General features: G+C 40.9%; 1 protein-coding gene across 2 annotated transcripts; it reads left to right on the top strand.

Moving 5' to 3' along the window:
* Window positions 1-425: 425 nt before the first annotated feature.
* Window positions 426-17,769, top strand: FBXL3 (F-box and leucine rich repeat protein 3). 2 transcript variants are annotated; one of them, XM_032099993.1, is made up of 5 exons: window positions 426-609; window positions 4,737-5,100; window positions 7,107-7,229; window positions 10,312-10,483; window positions 15,314-17,754. In XM_032099993.1, exons 2-5 carry the CDS (start codon window positions 4,738-4,740, stop codon window positions 15,955-15,957), a joined length of 1,302 nt encoding a protein of 433 aa, XP_031955884.1. In that variant the 5' UTR covers window positions 426-609; window position 4,737; the 3' UTR covers window positions 15,958-17,754. The 2 variants fall into 2 exon arrangements, with proteins under 2 accessions (XP_031955884.1, XP_031955883.1); XM_032099992.1 differs by lacking the exon at window positions 426-609 and adding an exon at window positions 2,107-3,287 and having other exon boundaries at window positions 15,314-17,769.
* The last annotated feature ends 322 nt before the right edge of the window (window positions 17,770-18,091 follow it).

Genomic DNA, 18,091 nt, shown 5'->3' with positions numbered 1-18,091 from the left:
ATTTCTTCACGGAAATGGTGATTAGATATTGGAATGGGCCGCCCAGGGAGGCGGTGGAGTCACCATCCCTGGAGACCTTTAAGGAGAGACGGGAGGCGGCACTGAGGCGGCACTGAGCGCCACTGGTGCAGCTGACCCAGGGGTGTTCGGTCATAGGTTGTACTCGATGATCTTTGACGTCTTTTCCGACCTGATCTGGGATTACCCCCAGCACGTCTCTACACTTCGTTTGCCCTTCCACTCCGAGGCAGGAAGCGCCCAGGACCGAGCTCTGGCGCAGAGCGGGCGGGAGGAGGAGCTGGCGGCGTCGCCCGCTCGGAGGCGCCGCGGGCGGGGTGCCCTGAGGGGAGGGGCGGGGCCGCCACCTCCCCGCCCGCCCGCCCGCCGCCATTTTGGCTGGTCCGCGTCGCTTCCGCCGCTGGAAGTAAACAGAGGGCGAGGCAGGGAAGGAGGGAAGCAGAGACGCGGGTGGGACGGGACGGACCGAACGGCCGGGCGGAGGAGGCGGCGCTGGGGTCGGCTTTGGCGGAGAGAGCTGATGTGGCCGGAGCGGAGGCGCCAGCGCGGCCCGAGCCCCGGTTAATGCGAAGCGTAGCAGGGAGCCGCCAGGTGATGGGGCGGGAAGGGGGCGGGTGGCGGCGCAGCGGGACCATCCGCAGGGTCCCAGGCCCCAGGAGCGGGGTCCGAGCAGCGGGGGCGGCGGAGCTTGGGGCCTGTGGGGCTGTCGGAGCTCCGCGCCCCGGGCCGGGGCTGGGCCGGAAGGAGCCGATGCTGAAGGGAACCTTCTCCGGGAGTAGCGGGCGATCCTTAAATCCTAGTCCGTCGTATTTGGGGTCGCTGCCTCGCAGCGTTCCCGTGATAGCGGTAATAAATGGTGAAACCCTCGCTGTGTGCAGCGGAGCAGGTTGTTTGCGGCAGGGAGGGGTTGGGTTCGTGTCCGAGTCGCCCGCTCGTTCAGCCCGTGCTCCCCTTTAGAGCACTCCTGGTATTCCTAGAGCAGCTTTTGTGCGGGGGTGACGCACAGCGAGCTGGGCTGGGCAGGTTCCTGTCAAGCGTTATGAGTAGGGTGCAAACAGCTCTGCGCTGTGGTTTGTTTGCTTTGGTTTTGGTGGGTTTTTTTGGTTTTGTTTTTTTTTTTTTTTTTTTTTTTTTTAAACTGCCGTTGTGTTCTGGCTGCGCCTTACTTGGCAATAAAAACAATGTTAAGCACGTGCTTTGCTCCTCCTCCTCCTCGGTGACTGAACTGTGTGATTAGGGTTGGACATGACTGTTGCAAACAAGATAGCGTGGGTTGCGCCCAGGTGCGGAGTTCAGAAACAAGTCGTTATAATAGGTGGAGAAATCTACTTGGAAAATCTTAAGGAGTCAGGCATCCGGCTTTCTCTCATCTCTCTGCATCAGTAGAGTTGGGTCTTTTTGGGTTGTTTTGTTTTGTTTTGTTTTTTCCCTTTCTGCCAAGATCTTAGCTTCTAAAGCAAAGTTAATCGTAGCAGCAGTTTGAAAACCAGTGATATGTGTGTGTCTGGCGTATGCCAGAGAGAGTTAAAAGCGAGATTGATGGTTCATGCGTTGCTAAGAAGTGATAAGCAATCATCAGTTGAAAAATAGCTTTTACTCTTACAGTAATTTGTTAGCATGGAATTTTGCATCCATGGCTTCCTTGTTTAAAAGTTGCCCTTGGATTTCAAATAGTCGGATGTTTAAATCACTGGATACGTAAAGCAAAGTGAACTGAACTCTTAATTGCATTTGCATGGTTTTATGTTAAATGCACAGAAAGGTTTACTCCCTTAAGTGGCCTTACTTTTTAAAATAAATATCTTTTCAGATGGCTCTGCAAACTTCTGTAGGCAAATATGCATTCTTTAAATTTTGTATTTGTTTTATTGTTAGGCATGTGAAGAGATTGAAAGTGGTTACATTTTAAAAAAAACCTATTCTGATACTTTAAGTTCTGAAGCAAGATGCCAAAAATTAGATGAACAAATTGGTTAGAAATTAGATGACAAAACAGTAATGCAGTTCTTAAAATAATATTTTTTAGTCTTGAGCTTAGGCACTTTTTTCCTGTTTGGAAAAAGTTTGCCAAGGAAATATTTTTGAAAGGTTATACTTAATGTCTTTTTAATTACAAGGGCGTCCAGGATATCAGTAGCAAAAAGAGTTGTTGGGAAATGGTGGTTTGTTCTCCATCCCTTGCTTTAAGTCATGGCATTTAGAATATGTAACATCTTCTTTTCTTGGAAGAAGAAATCATCACTATGCCTCTAGTGATGGCTGTGTTGTCTCTTTTTTTTTTTCAAATTGTCTGTTTATAAAAATGTGGGACAATATCCCACAACTTCCAGGAGTGGGTTTTGGTCTGTAACCAGGACATATTAGCTACTTAGAGCTCATCCCAGTTAGCTCAGAGGTGCAGATGGGGAGCTGTTGATGACCTGGTCCACTCCTATCAGCACATCCCAGAGGCCTTTTTTCCAGAAGAAAAATTAATACAGTTTTATCATTGGCAGCTCCCTCCTGGTCTTCTCTGAAAGGGAGACAAAAGAAGAGGGAAAAAGACCTGAAACTCTACCTTAATGCATGATAAAAGTAGCCACTTAACTGGAACATTTATGCAGGTTTACTGCCTTGTTAGCAGAAGATGAGACAGGATCTCTGTAAAGGAAGACTTGGAGAGCCAGGTCTAACATTTTACCGATGGCTTTGGAAAGACTTAGACATCAAACAGGCAAGCCTGAATTTGGGAACTTAATAGCTTGCCTGTGGTGAATGCTCCTTGTAACCTAGTTGTTTGGAATATCTGTCTAGCCTAAAGTTTAAACGAACGTTGCATTTCAGACTAGCCTATTAAAAATGTTGTTGTTGTACTATGCTGAGTTATTATCTCAAACAGAAACACGACAGGGTTGCAGTGGATTTGCCAATTAATTCTTGATTAATTTTAAGTTGAATTCCATTTTCACAGTTGAAAAATGCAGTTCTTTTATATTTTTGTTAGTTGCAGATGGTTCTGAGTCACTGTTCAGTTTTCTTGCTTTTTTTCTCTCAGCAGCAGAACTCTGTCTCTGGCGGAAAGATTGTTCCAGCACAGGAATTGTGTTTTACATAGTCCCCTAGTCGGGACTGAATCACAGAAAATAGTTCTCAGGAAGCAAGTAGAGATATTTGCCCAGTACTGTTGTCATCCTCTGCTTGCCTCCAAGTGCTAGTGGGAGTAAAAATAGGAGTTGAAAAAAGCCAAGAGACCAATTCTGTTCATCAGTCTTTCATGACCGTATGTTCAGGTTTGTCTGCATCATCTTATGAGTGGCTTTAGTCCTTAAGTGATAGCTTGCTTCTGTCATGTGAGTAGCTAGGATTAAAGTCTTTTAAAGGTAGGTAGGGAGGTGCTGGCTTTGAGAAAATAATCTATGATGCATTGGATTATGAACAGTATAATTTTTAACTTGCATTTTGTTTTAAGAAGTACTTCCAAACTTAGTTGCAGTACACAGCAGGGAAACTTCCAGATGCCAGAAGGACTGGGCATATGATAATCTTAGAAGTGTAATTGTACTTGAATGTTAAACCAGGATGATTTCGCTGTGTATGAAGTCCTTGTTTATCCTGTAGAAACCAGGGAGGCTGGAGGTGCTTTACGTGTCAGGCTCACCCCACCCCTGGATTCTCTCAGCTCTTTAGAGACTAGAATTGAGTACACTGTAGTGTAGTGTGAGGTAGCACAGCCCTTTAGGACATGATGTGCATCACACTGAGGCTTTAAAAAAAAAAAAAGATGAGATGCCAAGTTTAGTTTTAAGATGGCATGTACAAAAGAACACGTTTGGATCAAAGCCTTAAATTTATTTCAGATATATGTAGTGGTGAGGTTTTTTTCTCTCTAACAATGTAACATAAGGTAGAAGTTAAGTGACATCATTATGGAAAAAGTATATGCTACAACTTTTTGCTCAGGCTTGCAGAATTTAATACAATTTTGAAGAAAGTTTTCTGGCCCTTCTGTAATTTTTTTTTTGTGGGTCGAAACTTCCAGACTCTTACTGGAAGTCTTCTGTAATGCCTATTTACTAGTTAGTTGGAAAAATAAAAGCACACCAATGGACTTGATGAAATATATTTTCAAGTATACTGATTTAAAACAGATGCCTATTAAAGTAATGTATTATAAATAAATTAAACCAGAAAATATTCTTCCTCTGTGAGAAAAAATTATTTGGTCTGATAGAACATCTGCAATATGCAGTGCCTGCACACAGTAATTCTTTACTTCCTTGCCTGATTTTTATCTTCACAGTTTCAAGTGTTGTTCCTAATAAATAGGATTGGGGCAACAGTATTTATGTTAGCTTTCAAAAAATTGTTCAGAAGATTATCCTTCCATTAGTAGAACGGTGGAGTGATAATCAACAACACAGTAAAACAGGTTCAAAGTGTTCTCAAACACACAAATGAAACACTGAAAGAAGAGTGACTGTTATAAATGGGTTGGCACTGTTAATGATTAAAGAAGTAATATTAAAGAGATCAGTTTAGATGATAATGTTATTTCTGGACTGCTGCTTTGGTTTGTTACTTGGGTTTTTTTCTTTTATATATGGCAGGAAAAAAAAACCTGCCAGGGTGTTGTTGCAGAAAATATCCTTTTTCACCTCCACAATTTTCTATTAATATTGTTCTCAGCTCTGTTACGTTTACAAAATAAATAGATTTTTTTTTTTTTATTACTTCTGTAGAATGAAACGAGGAAGGAAAACTAATGAGGCTAACAGCAGTGCATCTGAAGACACAACTGAGAAGGAATCCAAGAGACACAAGGTGGTAGAGAAGAAAGCCATAGCTGTGCAGAGTCCTGACTGGGCAAATCTGCTCCAAGACATTATCCTGCAGGTGTTCCAGTATTTGCCACTTCTGGATCGTGCTCATGCATCCCAGGTCTGCAGGAGCTGGAACCAAGTGTTTCATATGCCTGATCTCTGGAGGTGCTTTGAGTTTGAACTGAATCAACCAGCCACATCTAACCTGAGGACTACACATCCTGAACTAATCAAGCAAATAATAAAGAGGCATTCCAATCACCTGCAGTATGTTAGCTTCAAGGTAGCATATTTTATAGGCTTTTTAAAAGTAACTTTTGTTCTAAAAGGAATAGGGCACCTGTCAGTGTGTAAGTGGCCTTGTTTTCAGGCTTAGTATACTGAAGAAATGGCTTTTCTAAATGGACATGTAGACATGGAGGTTACCTCCCAATTAATTTGTTTGGGTGTATTTTCAGGGCCGAAACTTGGAATAACAGTACTGAACTTACGTTTTCATTGCCTTATTTCTGTTAGATAGGAATTTTTTTGTTTGGTGGTGTTGTTTGTTTGGGGTTTTTTGTTTGTTTTTGTGGGTCCTTTGTTGGGGTTTTTTGGGGGGGGGGTTTTTTGGTTGGTTTTGCCTTTTTTGATTTTTTGAGGTTTTTTTGTAGCAGTTTAGCTGCTTAAAATTCTGCTTCATGAAGTGGACAGAAATAGTTCTGATACGACTGCATGTGTGGTTCCTGCCTCAGAATTAAGTTCAGTCAGGATACATAAGTTGAGAATTTCTCCATTTCACATTCTCTAGGGACTTGGCTCCAATATTCATGGTTAGAAAACATCCAATGCACAGAGGGTGATTTCAGTACTACTAGTCAGCAACTAGCAGTTTTAATATTAAATTGTATGGGATTGTCTGTAGTCAGCACAACTGTGTTGCACGGGACTGAAAAAGTATGTGGGATTTGCATAGGGTGGTGCATGGACTGATTGTGCCTGGGTGAGAAATACCGTTTGATGAGAATTAGTTCTGTTAACGCTGGAATTATTTTCAGCAGATGAAAACCTTTAATGTGGGCTTACATGTCAGTGTGTTTTGGAAGGGTGCTGTGAATCTCGTGGCTGCATATGCATCAGCTATGTGAGAAATTTGGAAAGAAAATGACTTCTGCAGCAAGTTCAACATATTTGTTTCTGAGATCAGGCAGTTTTAATGCTGGAATCATCAGCATGTGAGTAGCTGAGTCACCTCTGCCTGCTTGCTTGCAGTACCAGATTACAAACCGTTATCACAGGGTTTGCAGGGCTTTTATCAGCATCCAAATAAAGAAAACTTAGGGCTGTAGGGAGTGACCTCCCAGTGTCTTATCTGCTGTCTGGGTGGCTGTACACTAAGTGATTTTGAAGAATTTTGGGTGCCCTTTGCTCATAGGGTGATCCATCATTTCTTCAGTTGTTCTTCAGTGCTGCAGAATACACGAGGAAGTGGGTGTAACACTCACCGCTCCTCTGTAAAGGCTGAAAACGTGAGGGGTGTTTTCTGTAGACAAAGAAAGATGAGATTGTTGAAAATCAAGGTTTTTCAGCTTGTGTTTGAGCAGAAAATGAACATTCGTTGGACTTAATCTGTTGCTGCCAAGGTCATGTGTCTTATGGTGGAGTTAAATTCTACCCTGTGATCAGGCTTTATACTGCTCTGTAGGTTTGCAAAGCTGTCATGGCTGCTGTACATAAGGGGTTATTCAGAAAGCACATCCAAGTGTCAGGGGAAGTCCACTGGAGACACACTAAGTGATTTGGTTGGGTAGCAAGCTGACTAATGAAGGTTTTGGGATTTGTGTTGGTTTAGTCTGTTTTTTTGAGAGTATCCATTGCGTATTTGTTGTGGTTTTAACAGTGAAGGGCCAATTTTAAGAACTGAGCCACTGTAAAAAGAAGTGGCTTTTGCACATAGGAAGGGATTTATAGAATTCTTGCATTTTGATAAGGAGGAATGTAAAGGGGAATTGGAATAGGCTCTGGACCCTCCACTTGCTTATTTGTGGAATGAGTATCTTGGAACAAACTGTTAAGTTGACCTGTCACCATGCAGTATTTTACCTAAGTGTTAGAAGAGTAGTAAATCTACAGCGAATTGTCTTGGATTTTTGGTGCATACTTTTTGGGGGAATAAAGAATAACATTGATGGATTCACAATGAGGTGTTTCATTGTGGGGGTTTTTTTGACATCCCATTTCAGAAGGTAAAGTGGAAAAAAAAAGTGTATTTGCAGTGCTTTCTGAACATGAAATTCATTTTGTTTTAAGGTGGACAGTAGCAAGGAATCTGCAGAAGCAGCTTGTGATATTTTATCACAGCTTGTGAATTGCTCTCTGAAAACACTTGGGCTAATTTCGACTGCCCGGCCAAGCTTCATGGATTTACCAAAGGTATTTTATTATGTATATTTTCTATGTCAAAGTATTGCAGTGTTTCATACGGTACATCTGTAACTTTATGAAAGTTCTATTGTAGGAATATGAATCTTTGGTAAAGAAAAGTTTATTAGTAGTCTGGTCTCTAATAAAGGGAGGAACTGATATGTACTGTGATGGGTATCTAAAGTTCCATTCAGTCTCTGAATCATGTGAGAACATAGGCCTGACCTTGTTCTTTCAAGTCCTCCTGTCTATTGACCTCAATGCAGTGCTGAGCAGTGTGGTGCAAGTTAAGAGGCTAGACAGTTCAGGTCTGTGTAATTGTGTTGTGGGGTTTGTTTAGGAGACAATTACAATCAAATGAGTGGTAGAGTTTTATCTGTGTGGGCTTGCCATAGGGCTTACATGATCAATGAGCTCTCTTCAGAAAGAAATTGGATAATGATTTGCAGGGCTTCATGTCATGCAATCAAGCATCAGCATCCTTGGTGCAGTGCACTGTATTTCTGAAATTTTTAGTCAAGATTTTTACCTTGCATGTTTACCAAAAATCTGATCTTGTTAGAAGGCATTTAATCTGGAAGACAACAATCTCTTACATGTGCTTCTAAAGAAGCATTCCTGCTAGTGAGGTAGAAGTGTACTATTGCTAAGGAGGAGTGGAGTGGTTGTGAAGGGCCACATACAAATAGGCTATTAGCTAGATCTCAGTGATGTCATTGCTGGTGATGGCAGTGAGGACGAGGAGGAACTAGAGACAGCCCCGGGAAAGGAAGTAGGCTACATGTAAGGTTAGCTACAGAAGGATTATCAGCTGTTATCCTTGACAGTGGTTACTGCCACATCATGTAGCTCTCTTGAATATGTAATTTTAATCCATAATTTTCAAAGAGGCTTTTCAGATATTTAACTAGTTTTGCTGTGATTTTTTTTCCTTTTCTGATGCTCTTTGAAGTGTGATGATAAGAAAACCTGAATGTAGTGAAAACAGTCCACAGTGTTTTCAAAATACTTTGTCCTTTCAGCTCTTTCTTACTGTTTTCTTTATTAATCTGAATGCTGCTTTAGATCTTAGTTTTCACTGGAGTGACGTATTAGGGTCCTGTTCAGCTTTACTGTACAGGACCCTAATTACTCTGCTTAGTAATTGTTTGTGCTATGTTCTTATTCAGCTTCAAGGCTTATAAAGCATAGGCTTCCTTTTTTGTTCTCAGTAAGTTCACGTTTGGCCTTTAAAAAAGTAGATTCAAAATAAGCCAAAATTAGCTCTAAGGATAATTTGCCTTTTGGTGTTTAGAACTTCAATGGTTTTGTCACTGGCATAAGGACAACTAGTGAAACTAAAGAATTGAATTTGGCCATGACTAAATTCTGGTGGGAAGCTGTTAGTGACAGGTCCGTTAGATGAGAAGCAGACAAAGATGAACTAATTTGGAAAATGGTTAATACTTTGCTGTGGTTTTGGATTTTTTGGGGGAGGCCGTGGGGTTTTTTATTTTTATCAGACTGTATAGGAAGTCTGAACTACTTGGCATTATCTTCATCAGTGCTCTTCTGTTCTCAAGTGACCTGACATGTGGTATATAATCTGTAGCTCATATTTAGTGTTGTGTTGCCTGTCTTTCCGCTAAGTACATTCTACATGAGTAGAATCTTTTAAAGAATCATACTACAGGCTACAGGTGTGGCAATACTGAGAAGACCAGCTTTTACGTGTTGGAATATTGCCTGTTTCCCATTAGCTCTTCAAACTAGAAGTTTCAAGTTACCTTTTTTAATAAGTGTGGTTAACTTTCTTTGCCTTTTTATTTAACAGCCTTCTTTTTCTAAATAGATAATAAAACAGAGAATTTTAGAAATATTTTCTAAATAGAATAAAAACACAGTACTAACACTCATAATACAGAGTTGAAATAATATTGAAGCATCTTTTCTTCTGTACATAACATATGTATATAAGCAGCATATTGTCAGGATAGTTGGAGTGGTCCCTAAAGCCAAAGTGCATGAAGATTCTGAGTTGAACTTCCTGTTTCCATTTGCATGAACTGACTTAGAAAGTTTGTGTTAGCATGAAAGCATAAGTCCTATTCTAAATCTAATTGTGTGGGAGTTTTATCAAAAAACACAAACATATTACCTAAGAATGAAGATATACTGTTGTCAGACCTTCTGTCATGTAACTGTGTTCAGGATATGTGCCTGTGGCTCAGAATGAACAGGCTTGAAATCAAAGTAGCAGGTCTTTTTTTTTATGATACTTAATGTAGCGCATGGAGAAAATACTTTTTTAAAGTCTTCTATTTGGTCAGTCTTGTAAGAAATCATGAAGATGAACTACTTCCTCACTTCATACCACCAGTGGTTTCTGCAGTCACTGCTGTATCTGCTCCTTAGTCTGTGTTTCTGAAGTTCAGGTTCCCTGGGCTCTGTGTTTACTGACAAGTTTCAGTGGTTATGTAAAAATGCTGAGCACTTGTCCTACCTTATCTATGCTGCTTATTCAGTAATTAATTGATTTCCTGCTCCTTGGCTCTGTTTGGACCACTCCAGTAAGCTTTCCAAGAAATCCGTCCAAACCAGAAATACTCTTGTGTGGGTGGTAGGCCGGCAGTACAGTCATTTGGCTTTGGATACAAACACTCCTGACTATGTTTGCATATCACCAATGCAGCACAATTTGCCGTGTGGGAATTCCTCTTCCAGAGGATGCTTCTTTTAGAGTGTGACTTGCCTCATCTGTTCAAAGAACATTAAAAAAATTCTTCAAAATTAGGGCTTCTAGGCTTTCCCCTTTGCTTGTGGTCTTTCTGTAGAAGTAAATTTGTGCAGTGGATAGTCCAGGGTCTTGATTAACTTCTAATGTTACATGTTCTGATTTGCCAAATTCATAAACGGATAGCAAAAAATTATTACACTTCCTCTACTCACAAATGACAGTATTGGTATTATTTTTTAATTATGCAATATCAAAAGAATGCTTTTTCAGCAAATGCTGTCAAAAAGTAAAAACTAGGACTGCTGTGTACAGTATAAGACCATTGAGATTTTTAGATAATACTCTTTCATATAAACCTCCTTTTTTTTTTTTCAGTCTCACTTTATTTCTGCACTGACAGTGGTGTTTGTGAACTCCAAATCCCTCTCTTCACTTAAGATTGATGACACACCAGTAGATGATCCATCTCTCAAGGTTCTGGTGGCGAACAACAGTGACACGCTCAAACTGTTGAAAATGAGCAGTTGTCCTCATGTTTCTCCAGCTGGTAAGCTACTGTGGTTTTGGGGTTAGCTCGTTTGGGATTTGTTGGTTGGTTGGTTTGGACTTTTTAATGTGTGCATTACATTGTCTGAAATCAGTACACCCCTGGAAAAATGGTGTCAGAGGGAAGATGAGTGTGGTATTACGGACAACTGTGGCTGAATAAAGTCATTTCAGCTGGTGGTCAATCTGTCTACCCTACCACTTCACAGTGACTACTGGGCTAATAATGAAATAGTGCATGTCTGTTGTGGGGAAGTGGTTAACCTCATGTGGAACTTAATGAGTATATATCGACTTGATAGTGCGCTATTTGTGCAATGATTAAGTATTCCAATATAATTAAACTTTTTTGGAATATGAGGTTTCTTTCCATATTTTCTTATGTGTGGATTTTGACTGTTGGCATGCCATGGATTAGGAAGATGCTGGTTTAGTCATTCTGAAAAAAAGTCATAGCTGGAGAATAACTGCAGACAGCATCAAAAAGGGGAGAAGAGACTGAGCTATACAAAACTTCTACTGTCAGCAAATGTATTTCTCTAACACTCTTAAGTGTGTCTGTAACAAGAATGAAGCCAGCTCATATCAGAAATCACTCAAGATTGTTGAAGTTCACAGAATTAACATTTATGGTAGACCTATGCAATGCACAGCAAGTTTAAGATTTATTCACAGCACATCAGCTTAACACTTACAGTTTTTCACTGAGAAATGGAAGAGGAATTGTAAATGAAATCCTGGCTACCCAGTATGATTCCTCTCCTGAGGATGAGTAGAAACTATAGAAACCATAATGCCATAACTTTTCATGCAAATATATTGCAGCTGTAAATGCTAGGTTTATTGTCTGTCAGATTCACCAGCAGGATTCCTAAAAGGGGAAAGGCGAAAGCAGTACTGTTGCAGAGGGTGTGTTATTGTAGTGATAACAAACAAAACAAACTTAATACCTTTTGCAAGTGTAGGTCTCAGACAAAACCTTGTGTTTGGTTTTGTATAAAGAAGTCCTGAAAATGTAGGACTGATGTTTTGCAGCAGCCTGGTCCAGCAAAGTGTCCGCGGAATTAACTGGAATGCCTCCTCCAAAGCTTTCTAATCATAGATGGGGGTTGTTTAAATTGGCTTGAGGGACTGGCTTTTCCAACTTAAAATTGTTTTTTGAGAATCCTTGTGTCTGAGAAGTACGAGGGCTGTAATGTGTCTGTCAAGAGGAAAAGGCTTCAGCAGTAATCTGTAGCTAGGCAGAGAGAGTAATTTCCTTGGACATGGAGTGAAGAGTAACTTGTCAGCTCTAGCAGACTTTGCTGGTTTGTGGATAATCCTTGCTAGAAGGCTTTATTGGAACATCATGCACTGATAATTTGGGAGGAGACATGGGTGTGTTCTGATTGATGTATCTTGCATGGTTTTTAATTTAAGGAACAATGGGTAAGAAATTGTCGTGCCTGTTTAAGGAGCACAACTACTATTGTCCTTCGTGGAGTGGAGATTAATAGATTGGGGTAAGATGTGTTAGTAACAAAACCAGGGAGTGCTAAGCTAACAGTAGGAGAGTTTAATTGCTTAATTCAGGTGTAGGTGTGCCTTGAGATGGAGAAAAAAGTGGATGTGCTGGGTTTGCATGGCAATGTTTTGTGGGGCAGTGAGGGGGCCACAGGAGTGGCTTCTGTGAAAACTGCCAGAAACTTCCCCATGTCCAGCAGAGCCAAGGCCAAGCCCATCAGTGACAGTGGTAGTGCCTCTGGGATAACCTATTGAAGAAGGGGGAAAGGTACTGCAGGAGAGCAATTGCAGCTGGAGGTAGGAGTGAGAATACGTGAGAGAAACAACTCTGCAGACACCAAGGTCAGTGAAGAAGGAGGGGCAGGAGCTGATCCAGGTGCCGGAACTGAGATTCCCCTGCAGCCGCTGGTGCAGACCACGGTGATGCTGCTGTGCCCCTGCAGCCTATGGAGGGCCACGGTGGGGCAGAGATCCACCTGCAGCCCGTGGAGGACCTCAGGCTGGAACAGGTGGATGGCTGAAGGAGGTTGTGACTCTGTTGGAAGCCCATGCTGGAAGAGTCTGTTGAAAGCACCTTTTGAGAGAGGAGCCCATGCTGGAGCAGTTTTGATGACAGGAATTGGAGTCTGTCCTGAAGGACTGCACGCCATGGAAGAGACCCACGCTGGAGCAGTTTATGAAGAACTGCAGTCTGAGAAGGACTCCCACTGGAGAAGTTCATGGGGGACTGCTCCCATGTGAGGGACCCCATGCTAGAGCTGGGGAAGAGTGGGAGGGGTCTCCCCCTGAGGAGGAAGGAGTGGCAGAGACAGTGTCTGAAGAACTGACTATAGCCCCCATTCCGTGTCGCCCTGTGCTGCTGGGAGGGAAGGAGGTAGAGAAAATCATGAGGAAGTTAAGCCTGGGAAGAACAAAGGAGTGAGAGGAAGGTGTGTTAAGTTTCAGTTTTATTTCTCATTACTCTACTCTTATTTAAGTGATAATAAATTGATTTCCCCAAGCTGAGTCTGTTTAACCCATGATTGGTGAGTGATCTCTCCCTGTCACCTTTATCTTCACTCTTTGAGTTTTTAATTTTATTCTCTCTCCCCTGCCCAGCTGGGGAAGGAAGTGATTACACGGCTTTGGTGGGCACTTGGTGTCCAGGCAGGGACAACCCACCAGGTGGAACAAAAGAAAGAAGCCGGTATGTGGATAGTTGGCTTCAAGAGCAGGCAGATTGCAAAAATGAGAATCTTGAAGGAAAATTGACCTGGATTTTTTTTGTAATGGGAATATTATAATTAGCAGGCTGCTATAGATGTGGAAAAACTTTACTGACCCAAAAGGGCTGTGAGTTGCAAAACTAATTACTTATAGATGCAGTTAAAATGTCTTCAGATTGGAGGAGGGAGGAATGTTCATTACTAGGTCAGTTCTCAAGAAATTTTTTAGTGAAGGACAGAAAAGAGTAATGAAAGTAGTGCAAGAGAGACTCCTCTACCGCAGGGATAAAGGAAAAAGATTGATATCAAACAGTGAATTGTTCTAAGTTACTGTACAAAGATAAAGAGGCACATTTGAGTTTGAGCTGGAGAAACAAAGGCTGTGATGTGTTTGTAATCCTTGTGAGCTTACTTGAATATTCTTCTGTTTGCTGTTTGCCCTCTGAAATACTAAGTGTTGGAATAGAGGGAATGGAAAGTGTTCCTGTAGAGGTGGTGTTTCTGCTGTGACATGGGGGTAGGAGGGCTGCTTCTCTTGGAGTGGGAGTTGGGAAGCAGAGTGGCGTCAGGTGTGCCTGCATCAGGGACATCATGGATCAGGGATTTTTTTGATGCGGATCTGTGCAGTAAGGTCAGAGAGCAGAGCCATTTACCTCTCAGTGACACAAAGGTGTAGGCAGTGCCTAGGGATGTTCTGTGAACTACATGGGCTCCAGGCAGGTCCTTTAGTAGCTATTTACACTGTATTCCTTGTCAGCTCTATATGTAGGATGCATAACTGCATTGACAGACTGTGCATATCCAGTTCTAGACCCATAAAAAAATCACAGTAAATTGAACCCCAGCTCTTCCCTTTTGCATTGCACTGGTCCATAATGGACCCCTAAAGTTAACAAAGATTTGTGGAAGGACGGCAGCCAGGACAACTAACTTTGTCGAGATGAAAAAATATATATGGATCTTGAAACTGCCTACAATACTTTATAGATCAACAGACCTAGGTATTCTGAAGCAGCATGTCTGAGTCTGCTTAGAGAGTGATCATAGTAGCCCTTCTGATTCATGCAATGTTTTCGCAGTGATTTTTTTTTTTTTTTTAAGAAAGCGTTTTTATGCTCAGTGTAGGCTTCTCTTAAGTTTAACAGCTGCACCTTAAAATACTGTTTTCTGTATTCCTCTTGCTTCAGAGCTAGAGTGTATTGAGCTCAGGTTTCTCAGTATGTTAAATGCTATTTTCTTATCCCCTCTATTAATGGAAAGGCTGTATCCCACATTTCATGCAGTTTTCTGGGTCACATGAAATGCAGAGGACTGTATGCTTTTCTTAGTGCTTTTTATTTTTTTCAGTACTGTTACCAGTATAATACCATCTCTTGTATCTAGAAATAGTATGAATGGAAACCGCAGACTGAACTGGATTCTCTTTTTGATGTTTTTGTCTTCTGTGAGCAGCAAATTATATTGAATCATTATAGAGAGTCTGAAACTTGCTGTTCTAGAAATTACTGCTCCATATTTTTAGTGTTTTGCCTCTTTTTTGCTGTAGCTTTTCCAAATTTAAGCATTAATACTTTCCTAGAAAAAACAAATAGTGACAGCAGCAGCCTCTCTATTGAATTAAAATCTAGCATTCATTTTACTTTTGCTTTCTTCAGATAACAAATCTCATTCACAGTTGCTTTGTCAGCCACAGAGCAGTCAGCAATTCTTCCAGAGCTGGCTAAGGAAATACTTTTATCATGAGTAAGGACCTTTTACAAAAACAAGGTTGACTATATGTGGTCTTAGAAAAGGGCAGAACAGTCAGAATATGCTATTTATATATTTGTCACTTCTGTTTATGTATTTTTTAACTTCTTTATGATCCCTAGCAAAATAGAGATGTAGGCACATTGTGTGTATCTGTCTTACATGTAGCTACAAAGAAGTCACAAGGTCATGCTTGTGAAAAAGATTCATGGTCAGGTTTCCAGTATGATTTGGTTTTGATTTAAGGTCTAGATTGCACATTGAAATAGGTGCCCGTAGCACCCTCCTGCCACACATAAACAAATTCCCTCCTGTTGTTCAGTCATCAGTGCCTTTGTTTGTGTAATCCCTTGCATAATGTTCTCTTCTCCTAGGTATCCTTTGTGTGGCTGACCAGTGCCATGGCTTGCGTGAGCTGGCGCTGAACTACCACCTGCTGAGTGATGAGCTGCTGCTTGCTTTGTCTTCTGAAAAGCACGTCAGGTTAGAACACTTGCGCATTGATGTTGTCAGTGAAAATCCTGGACAGACTCAGTTCCACACCATTCAGAAGAGCAGCTGGGACGCTTTCATCAAGCATTCTCCTAAAGTCAATTTAGTCATGTACTTTTTCTTGTATGAGGAGGAGTTTGATCCGTTCTTTCGTTATGAGATACCTGTCACTCACCTTTACTTCGGGAGGTCAGTAAGCAAGGACGTGCTCGGCCGCGTTGGGATGACGTGTCCGCGGCTGGTTGAACTGGTGGTGTGTGCCAATGGATTACGGCCGCTGGACGAGGAGCTGATCTGCATTGCGGAGCGGTGCAAGTACCTGTCGGCCGTGGGCCTCGGAGAATGTGAAGTCTCTTGCAGTGCCTTTGTTGAGTTTGTGAAGATGTGTGGCGGTCGCCTCTCTCAGCTCTCTATTATGGAGGAAGTTTTGATTCCTGATCAGAAGTACAGCTTAGAGCAGATTCACTGGGAAGTTTCAAAGCATCTTGGTAGAGTCTGGTTCCCAGACATGATGCCCACGTGGTAAAGTCCTTAAAAGACTCCAGGGTGAATGGAGTAGCACCTTAAACCCAAGATTACCATATTGCAATTTCCTGTATAAGCTTATTTAATAATACAGATTTTACTGCAAGTTAATTAATGGTTTAATTATAAAATTAATTTTTCTTTCAAAAATTGTTCTGGAATTTCGGAACCAAAAATAGAGTTCACAGCTCCAAAACCTGTTTTCATCCAAACAAAAATCAGGTTTCTGTTTTAGATTTATTCTTTGTCATTAAAAGTGACCTCAAACATTTTTGGAAAAAAAATTATTTAAAATATTGAAATGTACTTGCAAAATACCAGTTGTAATATGCTGTCCTTCTTTGATTTAGATAGTAGCATTGGACACAACCACATTTTATCTTAAAAAGCCAATCAAAACCCCACCAAAATTGCATGCTTTTGTTGCAGACCATAGCATTTCTAAATCCAGTCACCTCAATGACAAGATGACAATTATAGGAAGTTTAGTAGCCTGTGAAATACATACATTCTGTTAAGTAAGTCATAAAGGCAAGAGCAATACACAATAATAACAGTTTAGACAACTAAAGTAGAAAGTTTAACACATTATTCAACAGATTATTAGATCCATCTAAAATGTATTTAGAGCGCTAACAAGCAGTAGTGTGAGCTACCAAAAGCGCTGTGGGGTTTTTTCCACCCTCTATGCATTTTAATGTAGTTTGCTTATGGGGTCTCAGATCTGTGTCTAAACCTGTTTTAAGGTATTTTATGTCTAGCTCAGGAAGCGAAAGCATTCTGGGGAAAAATGTAGATACATTGTATTTAAAACCACATTGGAGTTAATGAGCTTTTCTTGCACATTAACTGGTTTGGCAGCATATGGTGAGATAGAATAATGTATGGTTTGTGAAATGAACCCTGCAATGTTGTTTTGATGACAGGAGTGTGAGCAGTGTGAGATGAGAAAGGTAAAATTTGAATGTTGACCAAGAACCTTTTCACAAAACCTTAGACCTTTTGGCTGCTTTCAGTTTGAGAGAAATGACATTGGAACAGTTGCTTAAGCTGTATAAACTAACTATATACTGTAAATCTGTTTCAAAAATGTTTATGTATAAAGTGGATGTTTGATAGATAATAATTTTGTATACCTTTAATTCAGCTAGTTCTGTCATTTCATAATATTTAAAAACCGAAAAGGAGTAGACTTGGTGAAGTAGAGTAATAGGCAAAAATTTGTTTTGAACATTTGATAAATCAATTTTATTAAAGAAAGTTTTTAGTTTGTAAGTGATGTAGGCAAGGCATTGCCTGTGATCTGGATGTGGCTAGTGACTTCATTTTTTACTGCTAACAATTATGTTATTTTCTCTTTGAGGTTACTGATGGTAACACCGAAGTGTTGCCCACACAGCTGCATGTTTGAGAGATGTTGTCAGCCCTCAGCAAGGTAGAGCTGCCCCTGTGGGCTGGGTTGAACTTAGCTGGTGGCTGCTTCTCAGTTGAGCTATACAGCCCCTTCTGGTAGTAAGTAGATTTTGTTCATCTCTGATTTCAGTCATGTTTATCCAAATGTATAATTTAGTGTAATACACTTATGAGCATATTAAAGTTCATAACTATATTTTGAGCAAGCAATGCTCAGTGGACTGGACATCTTTATAGGGGAGTTGTATGTTTCTGTAGAGCTTTGATTTAAAAATTGCATTTTATGAAATACACGGTTTTTGTATTAGATAAATTAATGTAATACTATAATTTGCTTTTATTTGTATAAAAGGTGTCAATATATTTAGTCTGTAAAAGTAAAAAAGTTCTGTGTTTTTTATAACCTGACTCTCAGAACTGCCTGGTTTGGGAAAGGTGGAGTAACACTTGTAGTCTGGGGAATAGGATTTAGTTTTCACTAAATTAATGTGAAATAATACATTAGTAATGGAGCCAAAACCTCTTTGGACCTTGACTGCAGGTGACCCGATGCTGGCAAGGTGAGTCACCAACATGTTGGTAGTGGAAATAACTGAAAAGCAAGGCACAGCCTAAATACCAGAGCCCACTCCTGGAATTTACATCTTTGAAACCCAGCATTCTGCTGCTCACAGAGAGGCCTGTGTCAGACCCTGGTGTGAGGAATGTATTAGGAGCTGAAG

Source organism: Corvus moneduloides, chromosome 2 (genome assembly GCF_009650955.1).
Source record: "Corvus moneduloides isolate bCorMon1 chromosome 2, bCorMon1.pri, whole genome shotgun sequence".
In the NCBI taxonomy this organism is placed as follows: domain Eukaryota; kingdom Metazoa; phylum Chordata; class Aves; order Passeriformes; family Corvidae; genus Corvus; species Corvus moneduloides.
This window is presented reverse-complemented; position numbering and strand designations above follow the sequence as displayed.